This window comes from Jaculus jaculus, chromosome 3 (genome assembly GCF_020740685.1).
Source record: "Jaculus jaculus isolate mJacJac1 chromosome 3, mJacJac1.mat.Y.cur, whole genome shotgun sequence".
Taxonomy (NCBI): domain Eukaryota; kingdom Metazoa; phylum Chordata; class Mammalia; order Rodentia; family Dipodidae; genus Jaculus; species Jaculus jaculus.
This window is the reverse complement of record NC_059104.1, coordinates 135,234,350-135,251,920: the sequence shown is the minus strand read 5'-3', so window position 1 is coordinate 135,251,920 and position 17,571 is coordinate 135,234,350. Positions and strand designations below refer to the sequence as shown.

Sequence of the window (17,571 nt, the reverse complement as noted above, 5' to 3'; positions counted from 1 at the left end):
AAAACTATTCAGAATGTCTATGAACTAGACCCATTCAACCATTCTTTTTCTTGGCACTCCAACTTTAGGAGAGTCATATTCTCAAGAAAACACGCTCATGTCAGTAATTTAGGTTTAAAAAAAAAGAACTCCCAGGGTTTGTTGTTTTAAAAAATTATCCCAGATGTGGCACTGTTTCCTGTATCCCTGTCTAGATCTAGAAGCTGAGAGGTGGCTGAAAATCCGGAAGTTGGTGATCAGAATGTCTATTTCATTGTCAACTCTACTGTGACTGGGAAGATACACTTACTTCAGGATAAAATGAGTCATATTTGATCAAAAAATGAATCTATCCCCGTGATTACCAGCCTACTAGATACATGTAACTCCTCCATGTTACTGATGACACAATGAAGCTGTATAAGGAGAGTGGCACCCCAGGCTGGATCAACCACCACCATCAACATGTATAATGATGATCTCATAAGATCATGATGAAAGTGAAAGTTTTTATCATATAATGAGGCTGTAGCTGTCCTGACATGCTAGCATGATGCATTACTCACGTATGGGAGATGTTGAAGTGAATAAATTTACTGCACTACCAGTTGTATAAAAATTATGAATTATATATAGGACTTGATTATAAATTATTATGATAGTGGCTTAAGTGTTTTCTGTATACTTCTAATCATTATTTTAGAATGCAACTCTTGCTGGAGAGATAACTTAGCAGTTAAAGGTGCTTGCCTGCAAAACCAAAGGACCCAGGTTTGATTCCCCAGGGCCCATGCAAGCCAGATGCACAAGGCAGAATGCAACCCTTGGACATATTACATCAGAGTGTATTGTAACACCTTATGCTGTGCTACCCCAGCAGTGGTCTCAGATAGCTCATGCTTACAGTGCCTCACCAATTCTTCTTCTGCTTGATTTTTACCTCATTTTGTTTTGTTCATCATGGCTCTAAGAGCAATAGGTTACAACATATACCCTATGTGTGTAGTAAGCCATCCCAACTAGGTTTGTGTGAGTAGACTCTGATGTTCATACGAAGACAAACTCACCCAACAATCATCTCTCCAAATGTGATCTATAGTTGGGCAATGCATGGCTATAGGTAGCAAAGATGTTTTCAGAACCAAAATACAAATGATGGACATTATTTCAGAGAGTAGAAGTAAGCTCAGGGAGAGAGCATAACATGCAATTTGGATGTTCAGTCAAGAAACATAGGCTCTTAACTATTACTCAATTATCATCAAAAAGTTTGTCTCAACCCAAGTAAATTCTGACTCATTAGAGGATCCGCAAAGAAACAACTGAAGAGTCTCCAGTCTCCACCTCCCATCTTGCTCCAGGAGCATTGAAATTAGCCATATGTTATGGCATCCAGCCTTACATGGGTTCTTGGATTTGAATCCATGTCCTAACACTTGTATGAGAAATACTTTACCACTAAAACATCCCCCTAGCCTTCTTTTTCTTTTCCTTTTATTTGTGCTCATGTTGAAGATTAAATCTAAGACTTGCCCATGCTGGGAATTCACTTTACTACTGGCCTATCTCCACCTAAACTCCTAAAAGCAACTCTAGAGGCTTTCTTATGACAAATAACGTACTATGAAAAAGTTATTAATAACAATTAGATAATAGTTTCTTGGTAGAATAGTGTAGAGTATGATGACAAGCACTTTAAAATGAAATAAAGTTTGAGCCATGATTCTGATTAAAACTCTGAATAAAATCAAGTTGAAGATAAAGCTCAGTGGTAAAGCACTTGCCCAATGTACATAAGGGCCTACATTCATTACCCTGGACCACAAAACAGAACAATAATTGAACAAAATATTTGGCTGCTTGAACCTTATCTTTAATGCAGCAATAATGTGTACCACTGAGGAGCCCCAGTTCTTGGACAGCACTTACCTTTGTGAACACACATCTATTAAGCATCTTCAGGATGAAATATCCCCAGTAAAGGTGAAGGCCCTGTAGAATCATGAGCTGTAGGTTGAGGAAGATGTATGAGAAGAAAGGCTCAAGGTAGTGCAGAGGCAGAATCAATGTGCAGTATAAAATCCTGAAAAACCAAATAGATGGGAAATGTTCATTGTGGCCAAAGCATTTGTGAATTTTCAACACGAAAACAAAGATTTCATGACCAAAAGTAAACATTGATTTAATTTCCAATGGTATCCATAAAATTTGCAAGGGGAAAAAATCAGAATTTTTAAAAAATCATTGGCGAACAACAAGAAAATAAAATCTGGCTGGTTATGGTGGTGCACACTGGTAGGAAATTGCTGAAGAGGCAGAGGCAAGAGGATCAGTAATTCAAGGCCAGCCTGAGGTATGCATTTTAAAAAAATAAAGTAAAATATGTCTCTTGCAATAATTGAAACTTAAACAAAAACAAATAATACTTTATGCACACTGGTTACCTGCAAATGGAACAACATACACTAACCTTTAACTTATAGGGGGAGGGGAGAGGGAATATGAAAACAAATGAGACTGATAATTATGTTTACATGGGGTTGTTCGCATCCAAAGATACAATCACATTTATCTGGCATCAAAGGTGAGGGCAGGAGGCTGGGGCATCCTTCAGTGGTTGAGCAGGTCCCTAGCATATACTGGGCCAGGATTCAATCGCCAGCAACTCCAAAAACAAAAAAATAAATAAATGGATAATTTCCCAAAAGTAAAAGTTCCAATAACTGCTCCCATTGTGCATAAACTACAATCCTATGGGGACTGCCTGCCACCCCAGTGAGGAGAGGCCCCAACAGAATGGGGGAAGGGATAAGGGAAAAGAGAGTACCAATACATGATGTATCCATAGAAAACATCTTGTTAATAATAATGAACATTAAAAACTGAAAAATATGTTTTAACAAAGTACAAACTTCATGATTACTTTCTAAATAGATTGTCTACTTGATCAGTTTCACAAATAGACTCCTAGACACAAGTTCAACTGCCCCAAGGTACAGGGTGTCTTCATATATTACTTCAGAATGAAAGGCAATAATATCTGAAGACACTGTGTGCATTCTTTTACTTGGCACAGTGCCTTCATGATTCAGCCAAGTTGTCCAGACTATCAGTGACATACTTCCTTTTGTTACTGAGTGGCAGCCCACTCTGGATATATGATACTTCACCTGTTCACCTACCAAAGAGCACTGGAGATTTTTTTTCCAGTGTTTGACAGTTATGAAGACAAATGCTATAATGATCCACATGCATGTTGCTGTATGAACTTAAGTTCTCATGTCTTAAAGACCAGTATGTAAGACAGAATTGTGATGCAGCTTTGGTAAGTGCAGATTTAACTTGACATTTGAGCGAAGCAGTTCTCTAAAAGAGATGGTTTGCGTTCTCACTGGCCACAGGGAATGTCAGTTGCTGTGTGGCCGCATCAGCACTGGGGATCGTCTGCAGAGAGCTTTGTTTGCATGGTAAATACAGCCCTTACTTAGAGGATTTTACATTCAAATCCATTTATGTCAAAAACATTTAACACTGTTTTAGTGCATAAGGTTTTTCTCAAGTGGAACATGGTATCTTTAGTCATGCATGTGTTCCTGAAAGTAAGAGGACTCTTATGAAGTGTACACTAAAGGTACAAAAATCCAAAGTGGGGCTGGAGAGGCACTTGCCTGCAAAGCCAAAGGACCCAGGTTTGATTCCCCAGGACCCACGTAAGCCAGATCACAAGGTGGCATATGCGTTTGGAGGTTGTTTGCAGTGGCTGAAGGCCCTGGTGTACCCATTCTCTCTCCCTCCCTCCCTCCCACCCCTCTGCTTCTTTCTATCTCTCTCAAATAAAATATATTAAAAAATAAAAATTTTAAAAAATCCAAAGTGCATAGTAAAAAAATATTGAAACATTGTCAAATTATTTTATAAAGCTATAAAAATTTGTAAGGCCACCAGAAACTTATGAAAGTTTGAGTCTTCCAACCAGTATAAGTTTGCTGATTTAAAACGCAAACTAATTTCAATTGGTATTATTTACAACGTTTTCACATTTTCCCTATATTTGCTTAATGGCTGGATATCTTTCTCTCCCTCTATTTTTTTTGTAGGTTATCAATTCAAATCCTTTGGCTATTTAAAAACAATGACAGAAATGTTATATAGCATTGATATTACCCATTTATCCATATTCATGCAGATATCTCTTAAGTTTTCTTTTGAATTAAAATGTAACTATAATGTATAGAGACCCAAGAAATACATAAAATTGTAGAGCTTAATTCACAAATACCCCAGAATATTACCTTCCATCACATGATTGTTACCACACAGAGCACACTACATTTGATCTTGTACCACAAAGAGCACACTGAACATGTGATTTTCACTGCGTATGTTGTTTTCACCCCATGATGTTACAGAGACCTGTATATGTCACTGAACAGTGCAGAAGGTCAGAGGCAAGTGAACAGGTTTGTAACTGAGACATGATCATACTTCTGGCCACTGGGCTGGTCAGTTTCTATGCAACTACTTTGCCATTGTAATCAGAAGGCAACTATATGGCACTTTGTACTACATAAATTAATTCATACACAGACAATTACATAAATTAATAGATATGGCTGTGGTCCAATCAAACTTTATGAACAGAACTAGGGCATTGGGCTAGATGTGGCCTGTGACCTAGTTTGCTAACCTCTTTCATATATAATCTATAAAACAGCTGCACAAAAATTCATTTCATAAACATACCATAGCATAATTAATCCCTAATTGATAAGACTTTTAAGTTCATTCCAAATTTTCATTATACTATCAAGAAAACTGTGAGAATTACTTGAAAAAATAGCTTGATAAAATTGTTTGATTTAAATAGCTAAAAGCTAGAACCTGAATCAAACATGATGTTCATTTTACATATGTTGATATACTGCTAGCTGATGGCTTTCCTACAAGACAGTTATTTATATACAGATAGACAGATGATAAGATAGCGTTTGTGTGCTCCTGTAGGTGTAAGTGTACATGTGTGCACATGCATGTGAACACCATAGAACATCAGGTGTGGTCCTCAGGAGCACTACCCACTTCCTTTGAGATGGGGTCTCTCACTGACCTAGAGCTCACCCATTAGGCTAAACTGGCTAGCTGGTGAGCCCCGGGGAACCTTCTGTCTCTGCTTCTCTAGAACAGGAACTTCAGGCCTGCCCATCACACCCAGCATTTTATGTGGGTATAAGGGATCAAACTGAGGTCCTCATGCTTGCAAGCAAGCACTTTGCCAACTGTTTCCTCAGTCTCCGTCCGTTACATTCTTATAACCAACATAATAGTACTTGCTTTCTCATAACTTGAGGAAGATTGTATTTTGTCAATCTCTATCTAAAATAACACAATGCTGCTTATATTTACAATTTCATTTTACATGACCCTATTTTTATACATGGTATTTGTAAATTTTTATACTCATTGTACAAAAAAATAGGCTTCATTATGACTTTTTTTTGCAGTGCTAAAAATCAAACCCAGAGCACATCCTAGGCAAATGTCCTACCATTGAACTGTATCCCCGAGCCCACATTATGACGTTTTTATATCGCAGCGGCTAACTTTTGTACTTCCTCCTAAGTGTTCTTCACATACTGAGTATATCAACACTATTTTAAAATCATTTTAAATAGCGTTACATAGTCTTACCTTTTATTTCAACACAATTTATATGACTTTGGCCAATTAAATTTTAAATAATTTTATTTATTTATTTGCAATCAGAGAGAGATGGAGACAAGTGAGACAGACAAAGAGATGAGTATGCCTGGGCCTCCCACCACTGCAAATGCACTACAAATGCATGCACCACTTTGTGCATCTGGCTTTATGTGGAGAGTAGGGAATACAGCATGAGTTGTTAGGCTCTGCAGGCAAGCATCTTAACCACTGAGCACTAATTTTTAAAATATTTCATAACCCAGTCTATCAATTGTCTCCTTGATACCTAGCTTAAATACTTTGACTTAAAAGAACTATTTGGGAAAAACTCATCAGAGTGCAGAGAATAAGTGGCTGTTGAGGGCTCAGCGCTGAATGAGACCTCTCTGTCATGCCCTCCAGGACTCAGGAAACACTGAGAAAGAGGAGGTGGAAAGAAGATGACAGCCAGAGGCTGGGGAGAGTATTTTGGAAGACTGTCTTCTGGACACAAAGTGGCCTTTGCATTCATGACTTCACAGTGGCTGTCGTTCGTTACCTGCACAAGATCAGCACAATACTAAGCCCATCAACATTCTGCCATGGATGACAGAGGAGGGCCAAAAAAGTTTTTTTTTTTTTTTTTTTTTTTTAAGATATCAAAATAGAAAGAGGACTAGTTAGAAAGAAGAGGGGATTTTGTGAAAGGGGATCAAGGGATAGAGTGAAAAGGTAATGGGAAAGTATTATGATGAGCACACATTATATACATATGTGCAAACTGTCACTAAAAAGTTATATTTATTTATTTATTTTAGAGAGAGAAACTAGCATGCCAGAGCCTTAGCTACTGCAATCAAACTCCAGACTCTTGTACCACCTTTGTGCATCTGCCTTACACGGAATCTGGTGAGAGATCAAATATAGGTCCTTAGGCTTTGCAGGCAAACGCCTTAACCACTAAGCCATCTCTCCAGCCCTGAAAAATATCTTTTTTAAAAAATAAAACTTTTGGGCTAGAGAGATGGCTTAATGATTAAGGTGCTTGCCTGCAAAGCCAAAGGACCTCGGTTCAATTACCTAGGACCCAGGTAAGCCAGATGCACAAGGGGGCACATGGGTCTGGAGTTGGTTTTACAATGGCTGGCTAGAGGCCCTGGTGTGCCCATTCTCTCTCTCTCTCATAAATAAATAAAAATAAAGTTAAAAAAAATTTTTTTTTAAAAAAAGGTGTTTTTCAGGGCCAGGGAGATGGTTTGGTGGGAAAAGCACAGGGGAGCCTCAGAACCCATGTACAACCACACACAGCACTGTCAGTCACAGAGACACATAGCACTGGTGCTGTCAATCCTGGAGCGTTTATAGCAAGAAAGTAGGCAAAGACTCAAGAATCTGCATGCTCGAAGGCCAGCTAGCCTGGCACATGCAGTGGGAGAAAGAAGACAGATCCTGACTCAAGCAGGTAGAAAGCAAGGACCGACACTTGAGGTTGCCCTCTGACTCCACAGATGCTCCAGGCATGCATGCACCTGCATTCACAAACACAGACACACAATGATCTTTCTCATCTTCATTTAAAAATCAACTTTCTTTTCTTTTTCTTTTTGATGATTATGGTTGAATCCTCACTGTGGCTTTTCCACTATGTCTATGGACATTTTTTACATTTCCATGCATGTATAAGTTGTGTGTTGAACATATTCTCCTTCAGGCCCCCTTCCCTCCTTTTCTTTCTTCCTCCTGTTTATCCCTTTTGCCCTTCTGGGTAATTTTATTTTCTACTTCCAAGTCGTAGAAACACACATGATTGTATATATGTATGCACAATTCAGGAACCAAAAGAGAGAAAATACGCAGTATTTGCCATTCTGAAATTGGCTTAATTCATTTAATATGATTATCTCTACCTGCATTCATTTTTTTATACATGTCTTATTCAATTTCTCTTGAGTATTTCAGTTTTCTTTACAGAGGTCATTCACTTTCTTGGTTAGGTTTCTTGCTAGGTATTATAAATTTTTTAAGGCAATTGTGAATGGAATTGCTTCCTGATTTTTCTCTGAGCTTGTTTGTTACTGGCATATATAAAGGCTTCAGATTTTGTATATTAGTTTTCTAAGGTAACAATTTGCTAAAAGCATTTATTACTTTTAAGAATTTTCTAGAGTCTTTTAAGGTAATATATATATATGTGTGTGTGTGTGTGTGTGTGTGTGTATTCACATCATTTGCAAATAAGGGCACTGATTTCTTCCTTTTCTATTTGTATCCCTTTTATTTCCTTTGTTTGTCTTATTGCTCTGGCTAAGGTGCCAAGCTAGGTATTAAAGACGTATGGAGAAAGTGGAGACCCTTATCAATTATTCCTGATCATAGTATACGCTGACTATACGTTTGTTGTACATAGTCTTTATTATAATGAGATAAGTGCCTTCTACTCATAGTCTCTTTAGCTTGTTTTTTTTTTTAATCATGAAAAGATGTTGGGTTATGTCCAAGGCTTTTCTGCATATATTGGGATTTCTATATTGAGTCCATTTATGTGATGCAGTGCACATACTGATTTTCACATGTCAAACCATTCCTGTATCTCTGGAATGAAACCAACTTGATCATGGTGACTGATTTATGATGTGCCCTTGAATTCAGTTTTGAAGTATTTATTATGAATTTTTGCATCATGTTCAATGGGGAGATTAGTCTATTATTGTTGCTGTTGCTACTGTGTCTATCTAGTTTTGTTAGCAAAGTAACATTGGCTTTGTAAAAAGGGTTTGGTAGTGTTCCTTCCTTTTTATTTATTTATTTATTTATTTATTTATTTATTTTATTTTTGAGTTAGGGTCTCACTCTAGTCCAGGCTGACCTGGATTTCACTAGTCTCAGGGTGGCCTCTAACTCGGTGTGATCCTCTTACCCCTGCCTCCCAAGTGTTGGGATTAAAGGTGTGCGTCACCACACCCAGCAGTGTTCCTTCCTTTTCTATTTTATGGGCTCACTGGAGAGGAACTGGGGTTAGTTCATCTTTATAGGTCTGACAGAATTCAGCAGTAAATCTATTTGAGCCTAAACTTTTTTTTAAAATTATTGTCATTGTTTGAATTTCACTGTTTTTTATAGATCCACTTCAATTGTTTATCTCATCTTGTTTTAAATTTCGTAGGCCATGTACATCTAGAATTTCATCTATTTCTTTTAGTTTTTTTTTTTTTTTTTTTTTTGTTCTTTTTTGTTTTTTGAGGTAGTTTCTCACTCTGCTCCAGGCTGACCTGGAATTAACTATGTAGTGTCAGGGTGGCCTCGAACTCATAGTGATCCTCCTACCTCTGCCTCCTGAGTGCTAGGATTAAAGGTGTGCACCACCATGCCCGGCTTTTTTAGATTTTTAAATTTAGTAGAATATATATTTTTAATTCCTGTCCTACTTTTGCATGTTGTACTGTCCCTCTTTTTGTTTCTACTTTCATCAATTTGGGACTTCACTGTTTTTGTTTTTATTATTTATTTTGGATTTTATTTAAGGTCTCACTCTAGCCTAGGCTGACCAGGAATTCACTATGTAGTCTTAGGCTGGCCTCGCACTCACAGAGATCCTCCTACCTCTGCCTCCCAAGTGCTGGGATTAAAGGCAAGCACCACCATACCTGGAGGGACTTCACTCTTTTGGTTACTTTAGCTAAGGATTTGTTGATCTTGTCTATTTTTTCAAATACAAAACTCATTGTTCCATTGATCCTTTACATTTTTTGTTCCTATTTCATTAATTTCTGCCCTTATCTTAATTACTTCTTTCTACTGATGGCTTTGAGATTTGCTTGTTTTTGTTTTTTCAAGGTCATGTGGCCTGTAATTATTTATCTGTGATCTCTTTGATGTGTGTGCATGTGTAGGTGGGGGTGTGTGGGTATAGATATATCTGACCTATGTACACTCATGCAGAGACCAGTAGTACATCAGCTGTCCTTCTCTGTCACTCTTCTACTTTGTGTCCTGGGAACAGTCTCTCACTGAACCTGGAGTTGTCTTTTTTTTGGGGGGGTTTTCAGACTGGCTGACTAGCAAGCTCCAGTGATTCTCCTTTCTCTGTCTGTCTTCAGCACCAGCTTATAGGCATGTGTGGCCATGTCTGGCTTTATTATATGGATGCTGGGCAATCAAACTCAGGTCTTCATGCTGGCACAGAAAATGCTCTTACCTGCTAAGCCATCTCTATAGCTTTTCTCTGACTTTTGTGTGTGTGTGTGTGTTGTGTGTGTTGTGTGTGGTATGTATGGTGTATTGTGTGAGGTGTGTCTAATGCATGCACATTCATGTGCAGATATGCATGTTCTGTATGTACATATGCAGAAGCCAGAGGAGAATGTTGGATGGTCTTCCTCTTTTTGTTTGTTCACCTTTTCCCTGAGATTAAGTTACTTGCTCTATCAGAGCTGCTTTTTTATTTGCTATTATTAAAGTCCCAGTGATTCCCTCATCTTTGCCCCTCTTAGAACTGAGGTTACAGACATACATGGCTGCCCAGGTGTTTATGTATGTTCTCGATAATTAAACTCAGGCAGATTCGGGCCCTCTCAAGCTCTAATACTTTCACACCAATCAATCTTAACTACTGAGCCATCTTTTCAACACCTTACTGTTTTTTTTAAATTGTTTTCCAGGAAGGTTCTCATTCTAGCCCAGGCTGATCTGAAAGTCACTCCATATTCCCAGGCTGGCCTTGAACTCATAGCAATCCTTTGACCTCTGCCTTCCAAGTGCTGGGATTAAAGGCATATGCTACCACCCTGGTACATTCATGCTTTTAAATTTTTATTATTTCTTTAATGTAGTCACTTATAACTATAAACTTCCCTCTTAGGATAGCTTTCATTGTATCCCATGAGTTTTTATATGGTATATTTTCATTTCCATTCAAGTGTAGGAATTTTTTTACTTCTATTTGAAGTATTCTTTCTCATTTCTTCTGTGGATTTGACTTACTGTTCAGGGATTCCTTGATTCTATTTTTATTGTGGAAAGTGTTTTCTTTTTTCTCCAATGATTATAGATAGTTTTGCTGGGCATCATAGTCTAGATTGGCAGCTTTAAATTTTGATATTCTATCCTACCTATGATCCAGTCTGTTGGTGAGACTTTCCACTAAACATTTTATTTGACTTAGTGAATCTTTCATTCCAAGTATTACAGTTTATCTTTACTGAATACCATTTTCATATTCTATATTGGCCTATTTCATTCAGCTAATTGGTTTTCTTGGCATTCATCCAGAAATTTTTGTCTTCTAAGCTCTTTGAACATATTCACAATCATTCTTTTAAATTCTTTGTTGGAACTTCATGTACTTCATTCTCATTGAAGCCATTACTGCGTGGTTGGTAATTTTTGGTGGAGCCATTTTACCTTGGTTTTTCATGTTTCTAGTGTTTTTGCACTGAGACTTGTGTACATGGGATTAGGTTGTTGTTAAATTTTTTAATGTCATCCTTATTGTTCTAGTAGTGGTATTTGCAATATTCCAATGAGTCTAGATTTTAGTAGGGCTGAGGTGTCATTTTTCTTTGTTAGATTGGTGGTCAGAGCACTAGCTCAATCCACAATATTCCCCTGAAAGGAGAATACTGTCTTCAATAACAGTCCTATGATGAAAATACACTAATAATAAAATAAAGAAAATCAACCCTTAAGTGTCAATGATTTTGGAAGGGAACTGATGTGTCCATTCTCTCTCTCTCTTTCTTTCTCAAAAACAAAAATATAAGGGCTGGAGAGATGGCTTAGTGGTTAAGCACTTGCCTGTGAAGCCTAAGGATCCCGGTTTGAGGCTCGATTCCCCAGGACCCACGTTAGCCAGATGCACAAGGGGGCACACGCATCTGGAGTTCGTTTGCAGTGGCTGGAAGCCCTGGTGAGCCCATTCTCTCTCTTTCTCTCTCTCTCTCCCTCCTTCTCTCTGTTGCTTTCAAAGAAATAAATAAAAAAATAAACAAAAAAGTAAAAATATAATAAAAATACCTTAAAAACTGTGCCAGTCTCTCTGGAAAATGCTTTGAAATTTATTTTCTGCTCTGTGAACTTTGAAATTTCCCTTTTCTATTTGAGGTAGAAATATTTGGGTGTCACCCTTCTCCTAGGTTTGGCTATTTTTGTTCAGTGTCATTTGCCACCCATATCTTAAAATACTGGCTTTGTTTATAAGGTGTATACTTTATGTCACTTTCTTGTTCATTTTCTCCCTTGTAAAATGAAACAGTGCCTCCCTTATTAACTCAAATAAGTACTGACTGAGTACCTACAAAGTACTATTGGGTGCTGGGCAGGAATCAGAAATACAGAACTGTATAAAGAGCCAAAGCCTCTTGAACCAGTGGGGTCATAAAAGGCATAAATACATGAACTCCTTACCACTCCAGTTTGTTAGGTCCTTAAGCAAAGGTGTGCCTTATTCCGAATATAATTTCAGCCTAGAATGTATTTCACTTTTTCAATTAAAGCTCTCTTCATCCAGGCCTTACCCAAGTAAAAGCCCTCATGCTATTCTGGTCACCCCTGAATTTATAACTTTCCTCTAGGTTCCCTTGCTTAGTGTTCGGGCTTACCTCAGCTTGCTTTCAGCCACAGTTGCCTGTACAGATAGATACTTCATCAACAGGCCAAAGGCCATGGCCACAACTTGTGATCATCTGTGTTCTCCTTTATTAGTCCAGAACTTTGTCAATGTCAAAACTGACCAAAGGGGCACTGGAGCAATGGTTCAGCAGTTAAAGACACTTGCTTGCAAAGTCTGACAGTCTGGGTTTGATTTCCCTGTACCCACTTTAAAGCCTGATACACTAAGTGCCCTAAGTATCTGGAGTTTGCAGTAGTAGCATTCTTTCCTCCCTCTCTCTCTCTCTCTCTCTTAAATAAATAAGAATATTTTTAGACAGCTGACAAATTAATATACTCAAAAAATGTTTCCCTCCACAGTCTGCTAGCTAATGTGAATTAGTAAGCCTAACTGATTCTCACAAAGAGAAGGGGCATGATGCCTATAAGGGGGTTCCCACTGAACTGCAACTGACTTCCCCACTCCCTCTTGTGGAAGGGAAGACAGAGAAGAGAGGGTTCCATTTTTCACAACATATACTGCCACCCTCAGGTGAGGGGCATCATGGAAAATTCAAGGCGCTAAAAACAACCTTAAAGGCAGTTTTTTGCATTCTGACAGCTCTACACTTTATAAAACTCCTAATGGCGTTTTTGAGGGATAGGAGTGGCAGGGAAGGATGGCATAAGAGGAGGTGGAGAGGTAAACGGAGCCATCTCAGGTATGCCTTGCATTTCAGGGTCAGGGTTGTGGCCTTTGTTTTAAGCACAACAGTAACTGCTGGGTTTGGAAAGGGGAGTGGCACACTGACTCACCAGAGCTGGGTTTATGATCCCATGCCATTCATTTCTTGCTTCAAACCTGCAGGAGTCACTCAGCCCAGAATCCTTAGACTTGGGGTGGAACTAACCACACCCCTGGGAGACTCTAGAAAGACACACAGCAAGCACTACAAACTTGTGGAGCTCCCAAAGTGGAAGAGCCTGCCATAAGAATGAAAATACCAAAGGTGTGGGCTCCAGAGCCCATGATGTGTGGGGTGAACTCCCCACCCACCTCACTGGGTTGTTATGAGCACTGAATGTAGTGACACATGGGAAGAAATTAACATATAGGGAGTACTCAAAAAACATGATAATTACAACTATTATCCTTAGTGCTGTCGTGACTCTGCACAGGAGATACACCCCACCACCAAGCTACAGAACTGGGTAGATTTTCTGCTCTATGGGGTGGGGGAGGAAGCCGCTGGGCATTCTAAACATTTCTCTGTGGGAGGACAGAGGAGCAGAGAGAGGAGCTGTTGTGCCACTGGCCTTGGTGGCTTAATTTTTCACTCTGCTTCTTCTTCTCCTTCACTCAAAGTACATAAAGAAGAAAAAAAATGCATGCATTTGCCTTCCCTGAGAGTCTACTGAAATGCATGCACACACATGAACATATATAAGCACTCACTTGGACACTTTATCCACAGTCACTACTTTATAGTAATTGGATGGAATCTTCCTTTTCATAGGGAATGCCAAAGACTGACAGAATTCTGAATTAGCAAATCTACTAGGCTCCTGTCCTCAGCATCTCCATCTTTCCAAATTTATCAACTACTACCATGGATGTGGGCTGCAGAGCTCAATTCTCTCTGTTTTTAGGCTGATTTCCTATCCTAATTCTCCACCACTGGAGTCTATGTGGTGTGAACAAATCATGATTTTAGTGCTGGTTTTGCCAGCCTAGATAAGGCAACCACCAAAAAGTTATAGTCCTCAAATGAAAATGTAAAGTTGAAGGTAGTACTGTGGTTGCTCATTGTAGGTGTAAACTGTGTCGTTTGATAATAACAAGTATTGCTTCTTCACATGAGTCACTGTCCAGCTCAGAAATGTCTTAGATTTCAAGGTGTGAAAGTGTAGTTGAGAAAAGTGTAATCAATACCCTGTGAAGCAAAGTATATCCAATTAGTAACTTAAGTGGAAAGATCTCTGTTGGGGTAGTGGGTTACAGCAGTGGCAGAGAGCTTGCTAGCATACATAGGCTCTGCTGTCACTCTCCAGTATCACAAGAAACACAGAAAGAACAAAAAAAACCCAAAAACACAGGTGCCTATTCTATGTTTCAAAGATCCTGTTTCTTGCCATTTTTTGCCTTGGTTCTTTCATAGCCAATTATGTAGTCCTTGAAATACTCTTACTCCTTATCTGAAAAATGAATATGGAGATGGAGTCTTACTGTTCCAAAATATATGAAAAGACAAGAAAGTGGCAAGGGACTGTTCCATATGAATGTCAACTAAATACAATGCATGACCTGTCTTCCAAGTGAGGGTAAAGAGTGAAGAAGCAATAAAAGACACTGATCAATAAAATTGGAACATGGAAGGTAGATTGTTACATTTCCTGCAATTAATTAACACTATGATTAAGAGAATGTTCTTGTTTCTAAGAAATACATGCTGAAGTACTTAGGGCATGGAGAACAAGTTAGTTGACGTTGGAAGCTTCAGACGATTGAGAAGTGTGTGTGTGTGCTGACCAGAAGCTAGTGAACATATATGGGCAAACTTACGGTCTTCTTCATTGTGTGTGTCACTGAAAAGTCTGCTTCTAGGATTCACATCTGCAGTGGTGGCTCAATGAATGGCTTTAACTCCAACAAGAACCCACTGTACATGTCCCCTTACCTCAGCTGGTAGCACTGGGGCACCAAGCTGAATGTGGCACCATTAAAACTTGTGTTCAGTCCTGCAAAGCCTTCTGCAGACGAATCCATTGTGACCTCATCCTCCTTTTCCTCTGATGACCAGAAGCATTTTGAATGTTGTTATCTTGCATTAATTTTCATTTCACCACTGACCATTATTAGTATTATGTGGTCTCATTGCCCATAATATTTCCTTTCACATGCGGGTTTCTCAGAACACCACTTTTTCTTTTTTACTCTGATAGTGATAGTTTGGTCATTAGTAGTGAAGTCTGGAACTCTGTGACTGATGGTGGGGAAGAAAAGTGATCACAGGCATAGGAGCTCTTAGCAATAAGAAAACAAGGTGTTTGGCTATCATTTATGACTTGAAATGATTTTTTTTTTCATTTTTGAACATCCAATAGAGACAAGTCACTGTTAATGGTATTCAAGTATGTGAACAAGAGGTGGCTACAAAGTTCTCTTTTGCTGCTAGTATGCATTCCTGAAGAGTAGAAACTGGGTCTCTCACTTCCTGCACTCTGCAATACCTAGCAGGACCATGAAGCAACAAGCCACACCACCACCTACAAACTGAGGTTGAGATAGACATTCAACATTTGCAGGATGCAAAGTCAGTAAAACAGAGTGTTCCTTCCCTGTGGATCAGCCAGTCTGGAGATCAATATTGCTCTTGTGATTTATGGAAGAAACTGGCCAGAGTGGGGAGTAACTTACCTCACTACAATGATCTTTCTAGACTAGTGATTTTCTGGTGGTATCTTTATAATGTTCAAGTAGATAAGTACATCCAAGAACCAAAACAAAAAAAGTATCATTATTTGAAAAAATTGTTGGGAATACAATGTGAAACTAATAAATTCAGTACCAAGGTGAAGAAAATGTCAAATGCTAGCCACTAATTCTTCTCGAAATTCAGATGCTAGCAGGAGAAGCGAGGATTTATAAAGTCACATAGTGCTCAGTTGTGTATAGGGGAGAGCAAGCTTGCTTATTTGAGATATTACTGGAGGTCTAAGGTGAATGTTCTCCATTGCTGCATCAAAAGGCAGGCCCAGGGGCTAGAGAGGTGGCTTAGTGGTTAAGTACTTGCCTGTGAAGCCTAAGGACCCCTGGTTGAGGCTCGATTCCCCAGGACCCATGTAAGCCAGATGCACAAGGTGGCACATGTATCTGGAGTTTGTTTGCAGTGGCTGGAGACCCTGATGTGCCCACTCACTCTCTGTCTCTCTCTCTCCTTGTCACTCTCAAATAAATAAACAAAAATAAAAGGAAGGCCCAGCTCCACATTGAAGAAGTTTCTCAGAGTTCCTGAATGGAATGTGTGCTTTTCAACATGTCTGCCAATGCTTTGAAGCCACCCATCCAGAAACAGCCTAACTTTCTTTTCTATGAATACTGTACGGCTTTGGGATCTGGTCCTCATGAAGACTGGTGTGGGAAGTGACGTGATGTGACTTCTTCTGAGGCTGGTTTACAAAAGGAGATACAGTGTCTGCCTCGCTCTCCTTTGGATGCTCATGCTTGAGATGAAGTTGCCAAAACTAGGTGAAGGGGCCGCAGGCAGGTGTCCTCGCCATAACCCTGGCTCAGCCCAAACAACAATCACCACCACCAGCTGGTCTTAAATGTGTTACTTCAACAATGTGACTGAGGAAGCTTCAAAAATGTTCCATAATCAAATCAATAAGAAAAAGGCCAGACATGGTAGCATTCATCTTTAATCCCAGGGCTTGTGAGGCAGAGGTAGGAGGATCATGAGTTCAAGACCAACCTGGGACTATAGAGTGAGTTCCATGTCAGCCTGGGCTAGTGTGAGACCCTGCGTTGAAAACTGACTGATTAACTAACTAACTAACTCTCTCTCTCTCTCTGTCTCTCACTCTCTGTCTCTCTCTTTCTCTCTCTCTCTCTCTCTCCATATATATATATATGGATATATATATATATATCCACAGGGAAGGTGGTGAAAAGGGATTATGATCATGATATATTGCTTATATGTATGAAAGTTGTCAATAAAAATGTTTTGAAAAAAATGAAGAAGTTCCAATACTAGCCACTATCTGACTGCCCAGCCGTCATCTGACTATAAGTGCATGAGAGACCCAAAGTGAAAACCATCTGGCCTTTAAGGCCAATCAGTCCTGAAAACCATGCAGGTAACAGTAATCAACAGGAGACTGTTCATTCAAAGAGGAGGTCAGCAAACTGTAGGCTTCTGGATAAAATCTGGCCCACAATGTGTTATTTTATTATATAGCCTGTGGACTAAGCATAGTTTGATACAGTTTGTTTGTTTGTGTTTTTTGAGGTAGAGTCTCTAGCGCAGGCTGACCTGGAACTCACTATGTAGTCCCAGGCAACGTCAACAGCAAGCTTCTGCCTCAAGAGTACTGGAATTAAAAGTGTGTGCCACCATACTCGTCTTTGATGCATTTTTAAAGAGTTATAAAACAAAACAACAAAACACAGAAACATATGCAGCAAAAACCACATGTGGCCCTCAAAGCCTAAAATATTTGTTCTCTGATCCTTTACAGAAAAATTTTGCCCAGCACTGTTTAAACCCCCAAGGTTTTAGATGGTTTGCTCTCCAGGAATTGCAAAGGGAGCATGAGGAGTCT

The 17,571-nt window shown here is 39.1% G+C and overlaps 1 protein-coding gene across 1 annotated transcript in view; it reads right to left on the bottom strand.

Moving 5' to 3' along the window:
• The window catches only part of Cers3 (ceramide synthase 3), a 122,306-nt gene that overhangs the window by 31,684 nt on the left and 73,051 nt on the right, over window positions 1–17,571 (bottom strand). Inside the window, exon 11 of the mRNA XM_045145508.1 lies at window positions 1,909–2,062. Within this exon, the coding sequence (XP_045001443.1) occupies window positions 1,909–2,062 (154 nt within the window). The remainder of the gene's footprint in view (window positions 1–1,908; window positions 2,063–17,571) is intronic.